The sequence below is a fragment of the Ylistrum balloti genome, unplaced genomic scaffold (genome assembly GCF_031769215.1).
Source record: "Ylistrum balloti isolate Yb309-2 unplaced genomic scaffold, AGI_CSIRO_Ybal_v1 Utg370840, whole genome shotgun sequence".
Taxonomy (NCBI): Eukaryota; Metazoa; Mollusca; class Bivalvia; order Pectinida; family Pectinidae; genus Ylistrum; species Ylistrum balloti.
The window spans coordinates 2,243,796-2,264,210 of NW_026782484.1; the positions used below are offsets into that span (position 1 = coordinate 2,243,796).

The 20,415-nt window shown below is 34.8% G+C and overlaps 1 protein-coding gene across 1 annotated transcript in view; it reads right to left on the reverse strand.

Moving 5' to 3' along the window:
- The window catches only part of LOC132558924 (neurexin-3-like), a 48,776-nt gene that overhangs the window by 14,685 nt on the left and 13,676 nt on the right, over positions 1-20,415 (reverse strand). The window contains exons 3-5 of the mRNA XM_060223541.1: positions 19,438-19,655; positions 16,720-16,831; positions 10,724-11,482 (exon numbers count right to left, since the gene is read on the reverse strand). Coding sequence (XP_060079524.1) covers positions 10,724-11,482; positions 16,720-16,831; positions 19,438-19,655 — 1,089 coding nt within the window. The remainder of the gene's footprint in view (positions 1-10,723; positions 11,483-16,719; positions 16,832-19,437; positions 19,656-20,415) is intronic.

The following is a 20,415-nucleotide window of genomic DNA, read 5'->3' on the forward strand; positions in this document are numbered from 1 at the left end:
AACACTGATGGCTTTCCTTCCCTTCATTCAACCATAATTGTACTATTACCAAAACCAGCAATGCTGCGTTGATAGTGTTTTAATCAGATTTTGTATGGAGATTTTACAGATATTTACCAGACAGGAGAAGAGGGTACCAGTCAACCTAATGCTGCCACCTACATGGAATTTTGCCTTTGACATTTCTTTAATGGTAGTATCTAAATGTTGGAGTCCCATAAAGAAGAGCAAACCTTAATATCATTGTCTGGTATAAGAATATGATGAGAAGGGCTGTAAGACAATGTATTTATATAACTTTGCTTATTCTACCTCCCCATTATGTAAAATACAGAAATCTTTCCTTTCCATAAGACAAATATAGAGATCCATCTTTTCCATAATCCCAAATACTAAAATTCTTACACCCCGAAATACAAATTACTGATAACCACCTCTTTCTATACCACAAATTCAGAAAGCGCTCTCAACATACTACAAATACAAAAATTCTGTTCTTCCCAAAACACAAATACAGAAACTCTCATCTTCCAAAAACACAAATACAGAAACCCTGCTCTTTATTCTATATAACAAACAAGGGGCCCAATGGGTCTGTATTACTCACCTGGTTAAGTTTGATAAATTGGTTATTTTAAAATAAAAAAAAGTATTTAAAACAATTGTGTATTTCCCCTATTAGGGCCCACTCCTCTTCCTCCAAGAGGTTAGATGCACTGTTTGTAGAAAATTTCTCTTCACCAAAGGATGCTTCAGATAAAATACAGACAAAATCGAATAATTCCAACTCAAGAAGGAGTTTAAAGAATTTGCTCTAGTTTCACCATTTGGCCCTACCTTTTGCATCCCGTGGGGATGAAACCAACTGATCACACAGAATGATCCCAAGCATGTTTCAAGACTAAACTGAGACAAAATCCAGGCATTCCTACACAAGAAGAATGATTTTAAAGAATTTTGTCTAGTTCCTCTCTTGGGCCCCACCCCTCTTGCCCCAAGACAAACCATTCATACAAAATTGATTCCCCTTTACCCAAGAATGTTCAAACCAAATTTAAGCAAAATTCAATCATTCTTGCAGGAGGAGTAGGATTTTAAAGCCTTTTCTTTATTTCATAATTGGACCCTACCGCTTAGTTCCCAGGGGGCCAGGACCTACCATTCGTACAAAATTGATGCAGCCAAGTTGTTCAGACTAAATTTGAGTAAAATCCAATAATTCTTGCAGGTTAAGTAGGATTTTAAAGACTTTGCTCTACTTTTTCCTATTGGACCCATCCCTTATAATAACCTTCTTCTTATAAAACATATCAAATAGTATACTTCTCCTCCCCATGCCATAAACAGAGAAAAAAAAAACTTTCTCATACCTTAAATATAGAAGTCTGAACCCTTCCACACCACAAACAAAAGTTCACCCTTCCCATAACTTACAAATATAACAAATACAGAAATCCCCTCCTACCCATAACACGAATACAGAAATCCCTTCCTACCCATAACACGAATACAGAAATCCCCTCCTACCCATAACATGAATACAGAAATCCCTTCCTACCCATAACATGAATACAGAATCCCCCCTTCCAATACCACAAATACAGAAATCCCCTCCTACCCATAACACGAATACAGAAATCCCCTCCTACCCATAACATGAATACAGAATCCCCCCTTCCAATACCACAAATACAGAAATCCCCTCCTACCCATAACATGAATACAGAATCCCCCCTACCTGTAACACAAATACAGAATCCCCCCTTCCAATACCACAAATACAGAAATCCTCCCTACCCATAACATGAATACAGAATCCCCCCTTCCAATACCACAGATACAGAAATCCCCTCCTACCCATAACACGAATACAGAATACACCCTTCCAATAACACAAATACAGAAATCCACTCCTACCCATAACATGAATACAGAATACACCCTTACAATAACACAAATACAGAAATCCCCTCCTACCCATAACATGAATACAGAATACACCCTTCCAATACCACAAATACAGAAATCCCCTCCTACCCATAACATGAATACAGAATACACCCTTACAATAACACAAATACAGAAATCCCCTCCTACCCATAACACGAATACAGAATACACCCTTCCAATACCACAAATACAGAATCCCCCCTACCCATAACATGAATACAGAATACACCCTTCCAATACCACAAATACAGAAATCCACTCCTTTCCATAAAACAAATACAGGTACAGATTGAGTCATCATAAAGCACTGGTCCTTAAAACAAGATCACAATTGATTTCTCTTAGTCAGAAATCCTCTAGCAAAGTTCAAGGTTTTTGAGTTTCAATCTCTGACAATACTAATTGAAGAGGAGAGAAAGTGTGACCTGTAATAATACCTCTGTGTAATGATCTTACCATGGGCTTAACAATGAATCTGTGTAGTTAAAAACAGTAACAAATTACCTGTAATTGGAAGGAATTACAGACACGAAGTTAAATTCCGTCAATATAAATCTGGAATCTGATGCTGCAGTGAAGTTCAAATCAACTGCATTCAAAGTGCCCATGTTACTTTTACAACTTACAAATCACTTAAAAACAAATCTAATTCAGAAAAGAATTGAAATCTATGTGGATCAGGTGGTGGATTTCCATTAACAGCTACCGTTTGTCTTCATCACCCCTGGCAACGGAACACAAGAAAGGTCAGAGAAGGTTACCAACTACAGTCTAATATCAACGTCGTCGTCACATGTTCATCGGGGAGTTAAAAAACACTCTCAAAATAATGTCAACAAAATTGACTGGCAGTAATTGTAAGGATTCTAATTTGGACGAACGCTCAGAAGTTTGACTTCAGTGATAATCATCATACTGACAAAACATTCTGCTGTTGATTAAAATACTTACAACAATTGACCTAATGGTTTTCTTAAATCTCATTTTTTTCCTTTTATCAAATACTATTGAAAATAAATTGAGGAGATTAATTTATCTATTGTGTAATAGGGGAAGGAAATTTAAAGTACCATTTTTCATACATGTCTAATCATTTTTATACTAATAGAAATCTTTTTCATTCATTAGATTGCTCTCAACTAATTCAAACTAACATTTCAATTTCAAGTTCTATAGAATAAAATCAAATGAATTGCTAAACAGAATTCTAAAGAACCAGGTAACTGATATTGATTACTGTGAATCAGATACAGATTCTGCAGTACACATGTATTGCTCAGGTGCATGAACTTTTGTGAAAAGCATTGACAGTCTGCACATTAAAATGCTTACCGAAATGGTATTTATATATTGAGAAGTTCAATTGAAAATATAAATAACAGTGTTTCAAATGACTAGAGTTAAAATAAGAAAACTAAACATAAAAAGGGTTAGTAACATTTGTTAATACTATATAAAGAAACTACCTATTCATACAACATCTATAAAGTTAATACAAGAATTTGTGTGACAGACAAATTTTGAAATCATTTCAAGACATTATAATACAACTTATGTAAGCTGAAGTGTTAGCTGTTTCCCTCTTATGTACTGCACAAGTCATCCATTAAATTAGTTTTGAAATTATGAAATTCAAGTTTACTTGAAAGTAGTTCCTACACAACTGTATGTATTTTGTTAGTAGAGAGTTATTATGTACTTAACTCTACAGACTTGGTAAGTTCCGTGACAAAGATAACATGAAAAAGGATGGAAGCAGACAGTCGGGACAGGATCAGTGCAGGATTGGTAGGTATCGGAAATACAAGTCGATACATGTTGGATTCTCTCCAAACCTCTCGGATCACAGTGATTGGTAACACAGAAGACAAATACAAGTTAATCTGCTTCAGACCTACAAGTATCTTTGGTGACAGGGAGGAAGTAGAGAAATCACACTACACCAACAGTATCAATGGTGATGGGAAGGGAACAGAGAAATCATACAGCACTACAAGTATCAATGGTGACGGGGAGGTATTAGAGCAACCATACAGCACCACCAGTTTCTATGGTGACAGGGAGGGAGTAGAGAAATCATACAGCACCACCAGTATCTCTGGTGACAGGGAGGGAGTAGAGAAATCTCACAGCACCATTGTAACTATTGTGCCAGGGAAGGATAGAGAAATCACACATCACCATTGTAACTATGGTGACAGGGAAGGATAGAGAAATCACACATCACCATTGTAACTATTGTGCCAAGGAAGGATAGAGAAATCACACATCACCATTGTAACTATGGTGACAGGGAAGGATAGAGAAATCACACATCACCATTGTAACTATGGTGACAGGGAAGGATAGAGAAATCACACATCACCATTGTAACTATGGTGACAGGGAAGAATAGAGAAATCACACATCACCATTGTAACTATGGTGCCAAGGAAGGATAGAGAAATCACACATCACCATTGTAACTATGGTGACATGGAAGGATTGAGAAATCACACATCACCATTGTAACTATGGTGCCAGGGAAGGATAGAGAAATCACACATCACCATTGTAACTATGTTGCCAAGGAAGGACAGAGAAATCACACATCACCATTGTAACTATGTTGCCAAGGAAGGACAGAGAAATCACACATCACCATTGTAACTATGTTGCCAAGGAAGGACAGAGAAATCACACATCACCATTGTAACTATGTTGCCAAGGAAGGACAGAGAAATCACACATCACCATTGTAACTATGGTAACAGTGATGCCCCATCTGCTAAACAATTACTTTATGGTGTTGATGTTGGTAACACTATATTACACCTGATACTTTACCTTCTGAAGGAGATTATTTTCTTTTACTGAACCAGCTAATTAAGGACAAGTGCTCTGAGGAAACATTTTGTTTTGCGTGCACTTTTGTACAAGATGCTATCAATGTGTTGTCGGTGTGTTGATCAGGATGGAGTCTACTCATGTTTTATAGATTGGCTCCAGTTTGGCATCACACACCTTAGTGACCAGGCCAGTCATAGAGTACACAGAAGCTGCAGTACCCATAACCTCATTTCCTTTTGGTTCAGTTCTTTGTTCCTGTGATATTGTATACATCAATACAATGGAGCAAAACTGCAATATTTTAACACAGTAAAGGGAAGCAACTCCATAAAATCTTCTGTACTTAAATATATAACAAATAAAAATCCTTGAAATAACAATAACTTCCATTGCATGTTATTCCAAATGTTATTGAGAAAAGAAATTTAAATACAAATTCTAGATTGAAAACTATGATAGCTCTTTTAATGTTACATTTATTTGTAAACCAAAATTTTATACTTTTGATTATATAATGTGATGAAGCTAAAATAAAGATTTTTAAGTTAAAACCACTAAGTGAAAAAATATAAGCACACAAGTGAATCATCTTGATAAATATTATATGATAAAAAAAACTGTGTTGGTGCTAAGCAAAGGAAGTTGGTCAGACAGGTGCTGTGTCATTGAACTAGACAGGAACAGTACAATGATAAGGGAGTAAGAGATCATTATGTAGGTATAATTAGCACATTTGTTCTACTTTGTGGGGGCCAGAACAATAATCTTGGGATAGAAACAGCACTGTACAGAGGACAAAAGAGACCATTAATCTCTGGGATGTTCGGATACTGTTTACTAGACCTTCAGGAACATCCCCACTTGGCCTATACATCTGATATACGAGGATTTGTATCTATACTTTTCGTGTCCTGTCCCAATCAATACCACTTGAGAATAAATGCTGCAGCTCTAAATAAGACAACAGAATTAATGTGGAAAAGTTCAATTTCTGTTGCCCTTGTGTATACACTGGCATTCATTAGATGGTCCCATACATTCATTAGGCAATGGGTGGTGGTCGTGTTTAGACTTTTTTCCAGCCAAATGTAGCTTTTCTTATATCACAACAACTACGTACACCTTCATTAAAACCAAACCTTTTTTTTTTATTACATAAAAATTTCCCTTTGCAGAACTGTACTTCTATGGGTGGATGATGTCTGTGGTATATATATATGTACTGGATGCTGACAAAAATCAAAATGCTGCAAGACATGATCTTAATTTGGGGAAATTTGACAATACAGTACATCTCTAATTAGACTCAGAACTACCCAGTGTGTGTGATCTGGTGGTCCAAAGGATAACCAATCTCCTTCACTAAGTCACCAGGGTTTGACTTAGGCTGTCTCTAGGATTTCTTGTTTCACACAAGGCCTTTTGTGCTCTCACTCAGGACAAAACTTGGGAGATATAATGTAATTTCACGTTTTCTGCTCTAACAATTAAAAATAATAAAGGATACCAAAATTCTTGCAAAACAGTGTGGAAGGTTGAAGTTAAGGGCTTAACTTTAAATTCAGTAAGATATTAAAAAAAAGTAATTGTGAAATCTGCCATTAAATCTCAACGCAAATATTCTGATTATTTTTCAAATAAGTAAAAGCCATGTCAGAACTTATCCATATTCAGAAATATCTTCTAAAATGTGAGATGAATTTTCTAAAATGTTGTCCTTTCTACAGATTCCTTTAGCTTTGGTGGTGCTTCACCCTTATCTACCAAAACCTGAAAGTGCTGAGAAGCCATGAATGGTAGCAGGTAAAACAGAATAATGATATATCATATACTACGGATATAGTTTTATTTGCAAGAACAGGGGTAACAGGCTTCCCCAAAGGAGGAATCCGACAGTTTTTGTTTACCAGTAGATAAAAGCATATAAGACTACTTTTAAGCAGCCAATCAATACTAAAGGCAGGCTTTAAATGAAATATCATTCTATTGCATTATCATGACCCTCTTATGAGACACGTTATATCAGATGCCATTTGTCAAATTCACACCAGACCATATTATGGTTCACAACCATTTGGTTCTCAAGAGATATTGTATTTACTGCATAATAAACAAATGCCGGAAGGAGTGATTGTTGATTATTTCCTAATGCATGAAACTCAGTTATCATTAATATCTATTTATTCAAGCATCTTAATCTCTAAATTGAAGCAATTTATTATTAACTAATAAATTGTTGAAATCTTTCACAGTTAAATTTTGACATCTTTATAATTTTTTTTTTTCAAATATCCAAATGAATATAAAATGACTTCACTCCCTTTAACTGTGATTGATATTACAAGCATCAACTTGATACAGACTACAATTCACATGTTCCAGTTGCCCTCCATGAAGCAATGTTAAATCCCTCTACATGCAAGACATCACTCATCCTACAGAAATGTCCTTATTTGATCAGAGTGCTAAACTGTTACTGGGGGCTAAACAAAAACATCAAACAACAGCACAAGAAACAAGTATTGATTTTTCTCAAAAACAAAATTTCAAGAGAGCATTTTAGATAGAATTACCTGTTTTCTTCAACAATGAGGTGATAAATTGATGTCAAAAAATGTAGCTGAAAGAAGACTGCATTTTAAGACCTGATCACAAAGATGATAATCAGGTGACCTTGAACATTTAACTTGATAATGAAACTGTGAGACTGTCATCTAATGGGCTAGTCATCAATCATCCCAGTAAAAATCTGCCAACGAGACCAACACAGTGAACAAATCTCCTCAATCTGTTTGTGCCATGTGCTTGTCTCAATATTTAATCTTTTCTGTTTATCTAATAACAAAATTATTACTTCTTGTTCGAAAATGTTGATTATTTAATCTGGTATATAAATATTCATTATCAAAATGTGACAAGCATTTAATATCAAGTCCCATTTGTGAGAAGAAAATGTGATATTAACCATAAAGTGATATTAACCAATGTGATATTAAGTGATTTTCACTGTATCTGAACTTAATTATGACACATGCAAAACCAAACCCACACCATAGTGGAAGTCAAATGTATTTTAAGAATGTTTGCAACCAGTCTCCACTTTACTCATGTCAAAATAGACTTCATTTCAGCTTACCAGCATAAGAATTCTTCCAAGAATAGATAAGATTTTCAGGTGTCAGTTTCATATAAAAAATATCAAATATAGATTATTTTAATCCTGTTTTACATGCTTTAAAAATGTTATCATTGTCACTTTTCATGAATGAAAAAAGAGAGAGAATGAAAAATTCATTCATTTTTACAGACATGTACACTAATGGAAAGTTGATATCTACACAGACATACATGTATATTGTGACATCGAACATATAAACTATTATCAGCTCCTTACCCATCACAACACAAACAGTATTTTATAGTCTCTTCAAAACAGGAAACAGAAATGTATATCATTGAATTCTATCTATAGCTATCATCTTCCTTCAGACATGTCTATATTACCTACTGAATGTTTGGAAGTGTCTCAGAGAGAAATTCAACAGGTAAATAGATAGTTTGGTCAAAACAAAACTTTCTTTTATGACCTAGACAAAAGGAAGTTGGCAGCACTATGCTAAATCAATGGGATCTGGCCTTGGAACTACTTGATAAGCCCGCTATTCCACAACAGTCTCTGTAAATGTCAGCCTCAAATTTACATGTCAAGAGAAATTCCATTTCAGCAAAGTGGTGCCAGCTAGCACTGTCGAACACCTTGATGGGGTGGTGTGTTAATATTGTGTTGCCAAAGTCATATGGTCTAGCAGTCCAGCATTATTTGTCTTATTTTGTCATTAAACTGGACCCAAGGTCAACTAACCTGCAAAGAGTATGACCTACATTGTTCCAAAGGCACAGGAGTCACATCAGACAGAAAGCTGAGGCCACACAAAAATCTAGACTTAGGTCCAATGAACTGGGATCAGACCTGTCTTTAATGCACTATGAGATAACGCCAAATCAAGGAATGAGGACATATTTACGGCCTTCAGCACAAGCCACACAATTACTGTGAATTGCTGAGAAACATTGGTAGTTAGGTATTTAGGGACATAGAGACTAGAAGGCAACAGACAAAATGTAACGAAGGTTATTGTAGTGAACACAGCTAACCTATTTTGATATTTACAACTCAGTGAAGTCCAACCAACAGTTGTGATCAGCACTGAAGCAATATTTCTGTATTTGTCTGAGCTATAACCATTACATTTAACTATACACATGAATTAGGTACACAATATATTATAATATCAATTAAAACTGCACACAGGTTTACACATAAGGTTTAGGTTAAACAGCAGTATTTGAACAAATGACTGTCAGGTATGAGGAGGCCCCAGTTTCAGGAAAATAACAAAGCATGTTTTCATCATCTTATTTGAAGATACTCAATCAGAAAAAATGTTAAAATATGTAACATTATTTTCCATTGGTGGTTCTCAAATTAAAGAACAAGAATGTACTTTAGAGTTCTTGTTAAAATATGTAACATTATTTTCCATTGGTGGTTCTCAAATTAAAGAACAAGAATGTACTTTAGAGTTCTTGTGAAAATGGGGTCATGACAATTATTTTGCGCATCACAGAACCTTACTTGAGTTAGTGGAGTAATTTTTTTTTTGGTTATCGAAATAAAACTTGTAAAATAAATAAAATGAAGAAAGACTTGGAAGACATGCTGGTGTCGTGTCTTCAGTTTAAAAGTACAGAACTCTGATTGGATTGTTACACCCACCTGTGTGTAACTATAGCAACCATAGCGACCAAATACATGCCCTTTGTAATGAGAAGTTGACTTCAGATTTCATTTAAACAGGAAATGAAATTTTACAAAATTTATTTTTTATATTTTGGTTTGATATGAGGGCATAAAACAGTAGACTAATTGAGTTCCCTTCTTTACTTAAAAAAACACCAGAGATGTTCATATAGTGGCATTGTCTTGAATTACATTTGGATAGGATGGTTTAAGTGATGTCAAATGGCTTTAAATAAATTGAAACTGTGACCCATTGTGCTATCAATTTTATTATAATACAGATTTGTATTTAATCCGATGAAGATAAGAGGGTGAGTTAGTAAAAGAACTAGTGTGACCCTATCCATGCACAGTGGGGTTACATAATATACATGATATAACAGGTGTTGAATTGTTGACAACATAATAATGATACATGTTGTAGGATATATTTTCACAATACTTAAGATTCATATGTGTGTGATGAGTATGAGGAATGCAGAAAAAAAAAACAGAAATCTCTAAGCTTTACCTACAAATCATAATGACAATTCACATTATGCATATGACAAGAAAACTCCAACAGTTCAAAGGTTAAGAATTTGTTTTGTTACACAAACTAGAGGTGTAATTATAACCAAATACAAGCAGACTAAACCTATAGTATCACTCAATACTGCCGCACAGTGCAGAGGCAGGCCACACTGCCAAGAGAGAAAAGACAAGAGCAGACTAGAAGAGTACACATCTAATCACCCAATCTCCTTCTACTTAATATACTTACTATCGATTAGCGCCTTTAAGTCTTAGCATATTGGAAATTAAAATATAAATTTAAATATTTTACTAATTTCAGTCATTTAAGTTAGTTTATAGCAATAGGAAAGCCACAGGTGAAAAGCAAGCAGATGATATACTGACATCAATGATGGGTATGGTTATCTAATTGTTACAAATGAAGTACTGCCTCATCTTCATCTATTCTTCCACATCCCAGAACCAATAAAAAGGTTCCACTTACATAAAATCAGATTTCTATGTGAAATAATTTATGAACAACTAATATTTACAATTTCTCTAAAGACAATATATTGGTTGAGATGTTCTAATGGAAAATATCATTCTGCATCTTTTGATCAGACAAAATAAAAACTTGGTACCTACCTTGACAACCCCTGGCAATGGATGAAAACACTTTTATAGAATCATTGAGGATGTCTGGGCGTGGTCCGTTAAGATCTAGTGAGGCGAGACAGCCCTGGAATCCATGTCGAGAGGAGATCAGTTTTGGGAGGGAGTTGTACATCGTCTTACTGACACCTCCCACATACAGCATCCCCTCCAGGTTAAAGTGTAGTGTGTCAGACCCATGCATGCTCTCCACAGTAGGGTGCTGGTCGTCCACACGGATTGTTTGTTTGTCCATCACTGGACGAAGCAGTCGCACATCATGCCATTCATTGTCATTGAGACGGTTGATGGTATTGACAACAACCCGCTTGGCCCCAGCTCCTGTGTTGTAAACATAGTGAAGATAACCTCCCTGCAATTCAAATGCTAAAAAGTCTTGTCCCCTCCCCCCATTGTACATGATCAAACCATTTGGCTCTGTTGTCTTGAACTTGAAATAAACAGAAAACTCTAGGTAGGCACTTAGTTTTTCCAGTTGAGCATAAGCTTCCTTAGACTTGAAAGTCACAGGGTTCCTAAGCATTGGTTCATCAGTCAGGAAACGTGCCGTGGTCTCAATGTTCTGGATGTCCTGTGATTTCGCCATCTCGAAGAAGTGGTTTCCATTAAAGATGAACTGCTGCATGGATCCTATGAAGCCACTATATTGTCGGAGTCTGTTGTCATCCTGTACCATACGACCAACTTCCATACGCCGTAAATTCAACGAACGGGAATTTCTTGGAAGAGTATCTGAAGGATTTCAAGAAAAAAAGGTGTCTAAAACATCGACAGTAACATAATTTTCTCTTAGATTTCAAACAATGATGATTCAAGAGTAATGATGTATTGAAGAAATATTATTGTAATACATGGTTGGGAAAACCTGTGGCTTGTTGATAATTAAACACATTAAATAAAAACATGTCAAAACTCATGCATTGAGATACGTTATTTTCATGTGATGGTCTCATAAATTATGATGTTAACAGAAAAATAGCTGCTGAAGAAAAAAGGGTAAAATAAGCGTGATTTGACTTAACTTGTATACAATTGTTATCATTAGTAAAATTTTACTGGTTATTTTTTTTCTGTTCTTTTCTTTTCCTGTCATTAATTTTGAATAAAAAGAATATTTTCCAATTATTTTTGAGTATATACATTAAGTTTTTCTCACTTTTAACCATGGAATTCAGAAATGCTTTCCCATTTTTTTAAAAGTATGATATTTAGAAATAAACTATGATACAATGTACATACATTTTACCCTATGTCAAACACTATAAATTTTACTGCCATTGTAATGCAAGTGACATGTCAGCCTGCTGGATCACCCTTATCTCAATTAGATCTCAGAATGTGTGGGGCGAGGAACCCTTAATGTGACTCAACATGAAACAATACTCAGTACATAGTTTTATAGGAGACTAACCTCATTCTTGATAATCTACATGAAAAATACATATATATATATATATTGTACACTGCTGATCACAGGCAAGATGGATGTATGTTCATAGTCTCCAAAGATATAACATCACTATGCATATTTCATGAAAATAGAACCTTTCATACCTTTGCATAGCAGCTTGTCAGGTTTTAGAAACTAATAACATTTTGTTTGTCTATTTTTGGCTCCTCACCAAAGTTGGAGTCCAAGAGAAACGTGCGGGGCAGATTCCAGCCAAGCCAAAGTCAAAAGCAACAAGGTCAAACACAATTATACCACCGTTGAGTGAATGCTTTAAGCATCAAGCAAGAGATCACACAGAAACGATTTCTCACAGGTAAGGAGGCTAACTGTCTCTCCTACAGTTATTGTAATGCTTCTACCATATACACAGGCTATTATGCAGCCAATACTTAAGTAATGCACTACAGTTTACAGAAGAAATAACAGGCACTACCATGCATAGACAAAATTTAATGAAGTCGGGTATTGCTTTTAAGCTCTGGTTGCATATTTTTTTAAAATACACAAAGACTAGCCAGATATTTGAAAGTTTTTCATGCCTCCTTTCTGTGCATCATAACTCTCTTGAAAGTTTTATTTACTTACCAAGCAAAAAAAGGAAGGAAGGATTTTATTTACAAGAAAATCATTGTGTGTAGGTTAAATATGATACAATATGAATATACAGTTAAAATAAATTCCTACATTTTATAAATGGCACCTGAATGGTGATACAGTTTTTGTACTGCTCTTGGAAACATCTTTATTCAGTACAACTACTTTGGCCAGTTTTAGCATGTAAACATGTACCAATAAAATTCTTTGGATGAGATAATAAACAAAGTTTGTGTTGTGCACTGTTATTTTGTAAACTGTACCATCTCCACATAAAAATTAAAAAAAAAAGAATGAAGCATCTACCATGATAACATTTGAAGTAAGAAAAGGGGTATGATGATAAAAGTGCTCCATTTACATCGTGGCTAGTTTTTGGAATTTAGCAAGCTTTAGCTCTGGCTCTGTACACTGAACATATCAGTGTCATAATCTGACACAGACCTGTCCAGTATTTGTACTTTTCAGACAAAAAGGAAAAAATGCAAGGAATCTCCATGACAACATGTCTGACAGTTTCTTCTCTCATACACACAGCATCTGTCATAACCTTGATTTGTTTCTATCTTAAAATCATAGTCGATAAGGAAGTGCTGTCTGAGTTTAAAAAGCATCTATCATATGCTATGATGGGGTGTACTTTGACAGCAGTGTTTACTTTGACAACAGTTCAGTTAACCACAACAACAATGGTTACCATGACAACAGTGTTTATCATGACAACAGTTCTATCTACCATGACAACAGTGTTCATCTTGGCAACAGTTCAGTTAACCACAACAACAATGGTTACCATAACAACAGTATTATCATGACAACAGTTCTGTTTACCATGACAACTGTATTTGTCCTGACAACAGTTTTGTTTACCATGACAACAGTGTTTATTTTGACAACAGTTCAGTTTACCACAACAACAATGTTTACCATGACAACTGTGTTCATCCTGACAAGAGTTCTGTTTACCACATAAACACTGTCTACCAAGAAAACAGTACTTTCCATGACAACAGTGTTTATCTTGGCAACAGTTCAGTTAACCACAACAGCAATTTTTACCATGGCAACAGCAGTGTTTATCTTGCTATTATTTACTAATGTATCAATGTAAGTTCCAAGCATCTATCATACAGTAAGACTAGGTGTACCATGGCAATAGTGGTTACCATGGCAACAATGTTTACTATGGTAAGAATGTTTTGTGACAAAAGCTATACAAGTAAGTTTTTACAGTATCTATCATATGGTGTCGAGGGCCACTGTGTACCATATGACAACAGTTTTTACCATAGCAATAGTATTTTGCCTTCTGTTGATGTTTAAACTATTTCTTATTTGTTTGATGTTTTCCTGAAAAGGAAAGTATCCATCTCTCCAACTGCATGCTTTATTGATGTCTCAATGAAATAATAACAAATAGGTATCAACTATGGAAAAGACAAACTCTAAATCAGTTGACATTTCAAGTTTGATACATCACAAACCAGCCGTTAAGCTATTAAGGTAAACATTCTAAAAACTACGTTATTGCAATCAAATCTTCTGCAAAAATTGAAGTTTATAGTTTGATATGGGAAAATTAAAATGTTAAAATGAAGTGGGACTGGAAAGTTTTAAATGTCCACTAAGATGACATTATAGCATTTTTCAGTTTTTCAAAAGCAAATGATCAAGAGAAGATCCCTTGATACAGAATATGTGAATGATGAGGTGAACACATGATTTAGTAAGTATCAGGTCAATATAACTTATCGTGAAAATCTTCAACAACTCCCAGCACACCAGCTGATCACGATACTGCAAGCTGGGGAGGATGAGAGAGATATTAATGTTTTTGATATGTCATGTTTTGTTTCATTTATTTACTATACAGAACATAAAACTCATGCAAACATCTAAAAGGAATCAGTATAAACATCACACAAACAGTACCTCATCTTGGTCAATCAGGAGCTTAACAAAATAAAAATGCTAAACCAAAGAATAAGACAAACCAAACAGCATGGGGATTCTGAGGGGAAACGAAACAGTAGCAAACAGACACAGCTAGGACAACACAGATGAGAGGTGAGAGAAGAATTACCGGCATAGCCCAACACTAGGTTTTTGACATACAAGACCATGGTATAGGGCACGGGTATATAATCTGAAAAGAAATTTATACACAATGATATGGCAGTGATCAATAGTGGACAGATGATGTGCTGTTTATCATAATAAAACACTGATATGATCCTGACTTATATCAAAGATACAGCACTTATATGATTTTGTCTATCTAGAAAAAGCACTTAAATGATCCTGACTACAGCACTTATATGATCCTAATCCGACAAAGCACTTACTTGATCCTGATATAGCACTTACAGGATACAAACTAGAATAAGCACTAACATGATCCTGATTACATATATAGAACATTTACATGATCCTGATTATACATATATAGAGAACACTAAAATGCTCCTGATTACATTGAGCACACAAGTTTACAAGTTTTAAGCTGAAACTGTGCAGTGTCTAGCCATCTAATATAGCCCTTCAAAACAAGGAAGAAAGTGTGTCTTGAAGGGTCATCAAGGAAAAAGACATTACAATTTTATGGTATAGTGATTCCATTTGTATTAGATAATGTCCTGTATTACTGTATTATGTCTGAGCAAAATTTTGATCACATTGTATCCAGTAAATACCTATTTAATTATAAAAAGATAACGTGATTCTAGCATTTTTCACAATGAGCAGGTAATGGTTACACCATTATCTGAGGCTGACCTCACAGTTTTAAGTGGGCTGGTAACACTGATTGTACTATAGCAAAATATCTGCATGTTAACTAATACAGTGCAATCAGTTATGAGATTTCTACTTCTATCTTTATCACCATATCTGTTATAGAAATATTAACATGTTTTTCAAACTTTTCAAATGAAAATTTATTTCTTTCCGTCTAACTCCCACAATTCTGTGATTGGTTTAAAAAACATTTTGATGTATTCACTTATTAATTTAACCAGTAGTAGAACAAACGATAAATTCCAACATTGATTGGCAACAGGGTTTGTGGAGCCGACAAATTGACGGTTTAACTTGGACCAACACCAAAACATTATTCCATACTGATTCTCTGTCCAAGAGGCTATTCTAGTATGTCCTTCACCATGCTCTCTAACCCTATCATTATATATACTTAACAATCACCTTAACAAGCCAATCAAATAGAAAGGCCACCAAATAAGGTAACCAAACTAATTTGTAACCAAATTAGGCAACATTACAAGATGGTAATGGAACTGAGACTATCTATTATAACTGGTTGACCTATATATCAATAAAAATAGTCAATGTTCCAAATCATGTTATATACTTAATAATTAGTCGTTAGAACAGTTAAATACTGAGACAAAGCATTGGCTGAAACAAGAATGGGGATCGCTTTCTCTGAAAACACACCCTACAATAAGTCTCTAGCTGAACGCTCTGTAAAGAGCCTGACAAGTTCCACCTTTGTGTTTAGTGATATCTATTGAGTAAAATAGAGATGTACATAAACCAGCTTTATCACCAGCTGGGAAATGATAATCTATTATAGTTCTGAAGCCCTATATACTCAATGATATAAAACATTTTAAATTATTGTAACAATAAAATACCCTAAGCACACCACTTCGACAGTGGAAGGGCAAACCATGGCTGCTGAAGATCATTTCTCAAGGTCATACATGTATGCTGACAATATTACTTATCTCCAGAAAAACAGCTTTCCATGAATAATGGGATGGTTCACAGTGCTACATATGACATTTTTTCTGACATTCTATCTAAAAATAGATTGCTTGCAAGCTCTTGTAAGGTGTTCATACTCAAAAGTAAAGTAGAGGCTGACACAGAAGATTACAGAAAAGCTGCTGAACAGACCTACCTCCAATAGGATTATCGTTGTCGAGACTGAGTTCCACCTGGGATCCACGTCTCTTTATTATCACTGTGTGCCACAGATCATCATCAAGTCTCTTTCTACCAATGGTGAGAATCTAAAATTCATTGAAACATTAAGAAATGAAATTACAAATAAAATTTGCTTTGGTAATGACCTTCAAATTCCAGTGGATCTGAAAAGTTGGCTTCAAAATTTGAAATAAAAGAGAATTTTGAAATCACAAAAATACATAAAACAAGGATGAAAAAAGTGAGGCACCAACATGACTGTCATGCCAGCTGATCACAGATATTAAAAAGCGAGGTTCAATCACTGATTGACGTGTCTACAGATAATGGTACTTCATGACCAAACACAAGCAGCCAAGACTGTTACAACATGGGCTCAGGTGTGCCACCAAAATTTTCTCTCCTCTTCATCAAAATCAATTTTAACCAACATTGAATTCATGACTTAAATGTATGGGCATCAAAAACAAAGTATTTTCTATTTTCTGGTTTCACAGAGATTCTTTTAATTATCCTCAATACCTCAAACATAGTTTGAGTTAAGGCTATCCATTGTTTATTTCTACAAAAATAAAATCAATGTTCAAATACAAGGAATATTTAAGAATTATCTTTGGGCTTGAAACAGTGAGAGAACTACAATAAACAAAATTTGAAAAAAAAAACAACATTTTGATTAAGAATTGATTTTTAATTGTTTAGTGACTGACAGAGGTTGAGCAAGATTTTATACCTAAGCTGTTCAATTTCACACAGTCATGAGAGAGAGATCTTTGACATATTTACATCCAATTCTTTTGTGATTGTCTTAAAGCAGTCTGTGAAATAAAAGCTGCTTTATGTACATATGCAGCCAGAAAAAGACAGCCGATAGCCCAACACGGAGAGAAAATGGAAACAGATTTCTAAAGTTCAAATCTAGGGGCTTTTCTTTTAAAATGCCATAAAATGGAAGGTTGCACTGTCTGCACAGTGGTAAGTGGTAGGCTAGGTGATTCAAATAGTATACGCTAGATGGCCATTAAACTAGCAAATTAGATTTGAACACAAAGAGTCAGCTGGAAAGTAATGCAGCAAAATGACCTAAATCTATCCAGCATCATAGACAGAAAGAACTAACGTCTGAAATAACTTTACATTGCATACTCAATCAATCTCTCTGTGACAGGAAAGGTAGTGGTGTACCATCAGGATTCTCCTCTGACCACAATCACAGCAATAAGTTCTAGCAAGCAAAGTGACTTTAAACCATTAAAATGAATTCTAGTTATCCCTCAAACAAAAAAAAGTGTGGATACCATTAGGATAAAACCTAAACAAAATCATAAAAGTACAAGTTTAAGACACCTAGATATAAACACAGTAAGTATATGACACCGCGAAACAATTACGATAAATACTAGACAGCATAATACCATAACAATAAGTACTAGACACCACAATACCATAACAATAAGTACTGACACCACAATACCATAACAATAAGTTCTAGACACCACAATACCATAACAATAAGTACTAGACACCACAATACCATAACAATAAGTACTAGACACCACAATACCATAACAATAAGTACTAGACACCACAATACCATAACAATAAGTACTAGACACCACAATACCATAACAATAAGTACTATACACCACAATACCATAACAATAAGTACTAGACACCACAATACCATAACAAGAAGTACTAGACACCACAATACCATAACAATAAGTACTAGACACCACAATACCATAACAATAAGTACTAGACACCACAATACCATAACAATAAGTACTAGACAGCATAATACCATAACAATAAGTACTAGACACAACAATACCATAACAATAAGTACTAGACACCACAATACAATTGCAATAAGTACTAGACACCACAATACCATAACAATAAGTACTAGACACCACAATACAGTAACAATAAGTACTAGACACCACAATACCATAACAATAAGTACTAGACACCACAATACCATAACAATAAGTACTAGACACCACAATACAGTAACAATAAGTACTAGACACCACAATACAGTAACAATAAGTACTAGACACCACAATACCATAACAATAAGTACTAGACACCACAATACAGTAACAATAAGTACTAGACACCACAATACCATAACAATAAGTACTAGACACCACAATACCATAACAATAAGTACTAGACACCACAATACCATAACAATAAGTACTAGACACCACAATACAGTAACAATAAGTACTAGACACCACAATACAGTAACAATAAGTACTAGACACCACAATACAGTAACAATAAGTACTAGACACCACAATACCATAACAATAAGTACTAGACACCACAATACCATAACAATAAGTTCTATCAATAAATTTCTTATCTAATATGACTGGTCAGACAGATACATATTTGATGTTGGATCTAGATTGGTATATATGTAAGCTTTGTCCATTGGGACATGTGTGAAGTCTTCATATGATACATGAGACGATGAATTTACAAAGAATGAAGTATGATAAAGTTGCAATTGTGTATTTTGGGGATCTTTGCAAAAAATGTACAGCACAAAAATATCCCAATATACGGTATTCCACACCATGATGTCACATCACCTATTTTTACTTGTATTTTGTTAAATATCATTTAAGCAAATTAACCTCTGGCCCAGACACATCAAGAGTGGTGACATGATTACCTTTGAGCTACTGCCCACTCTGATTTCTAATCTGACCAGTCCATTCTCCAGGTATAACGCTATAGAATCAAAGGACCGGTATGAAGAGGTCATGAAGAGTAGGCCGTTTGGGTGTTTTGTCTGGAAACGTAATGATATGTCCTCAGCTTCAGTGTGAGATTCCTTGTCCAAAGTGATCTTCATGAACTGGGCACTGTCAAAAGCCAGGGTTGCTGCCTCTGTAAGTAGAAAATGAATCTGATGAAAACCTCTAAAACGCCAAGGTTGAATTCTCTGCAAGTCTTCATATATATTTCTAAAATAGCCAAGAATTCAATTTCATTTCCTTGGATTCAAATGAGATTCACCTCAAAGATAACCAAAATATACTAAAATTCAATTCAACTCTACTTCGGTTGCATTTAAATAAGACCCAACTCTTAAAAAAGAAACTTGGACATTCAAATGTCATCAAGAAAATCAACAATAAGGATTGATTATTATCAAATTTTAGTAACTTTTATCAAGGCTAGAGACTTTTGAGTCAAGTTTAACATCCAGGTAACATGTCAAAGAAGGCATAGTCATCTTTGAAAAACTATTGCTTAAACAGTTTGGAAAGTTACAAAGTATGAAGAGATTAGTCTTCATAGAAAGGTGATCTACAGAGACAGGTTCATTTACTTAATAGATGAGTAAAGATTATTGACATTTTACTTAAAACAAATAATTTCAGATTGATTGAGAAGTGGCTGTTATTGACAGGTTTGATTGAGAAGTGGTTGTTACAGACAGGTTTGATAGAGAAGTGACTGGTAGCGACAGGTTTGATAGAGAAGTGACTGTTACTGACAGGTTTGATGGAGACATGACTGTTACAATCAGGTTTGACAGAGAAGTGACTGTTAAAAACAGGTTTGATAAAGAAGTGTCTGTTGCAGACAGGTTTGATGGAGAAGTGACTGGTAGCGACAGGTTTGATAGAGAAGTGACTGTTAC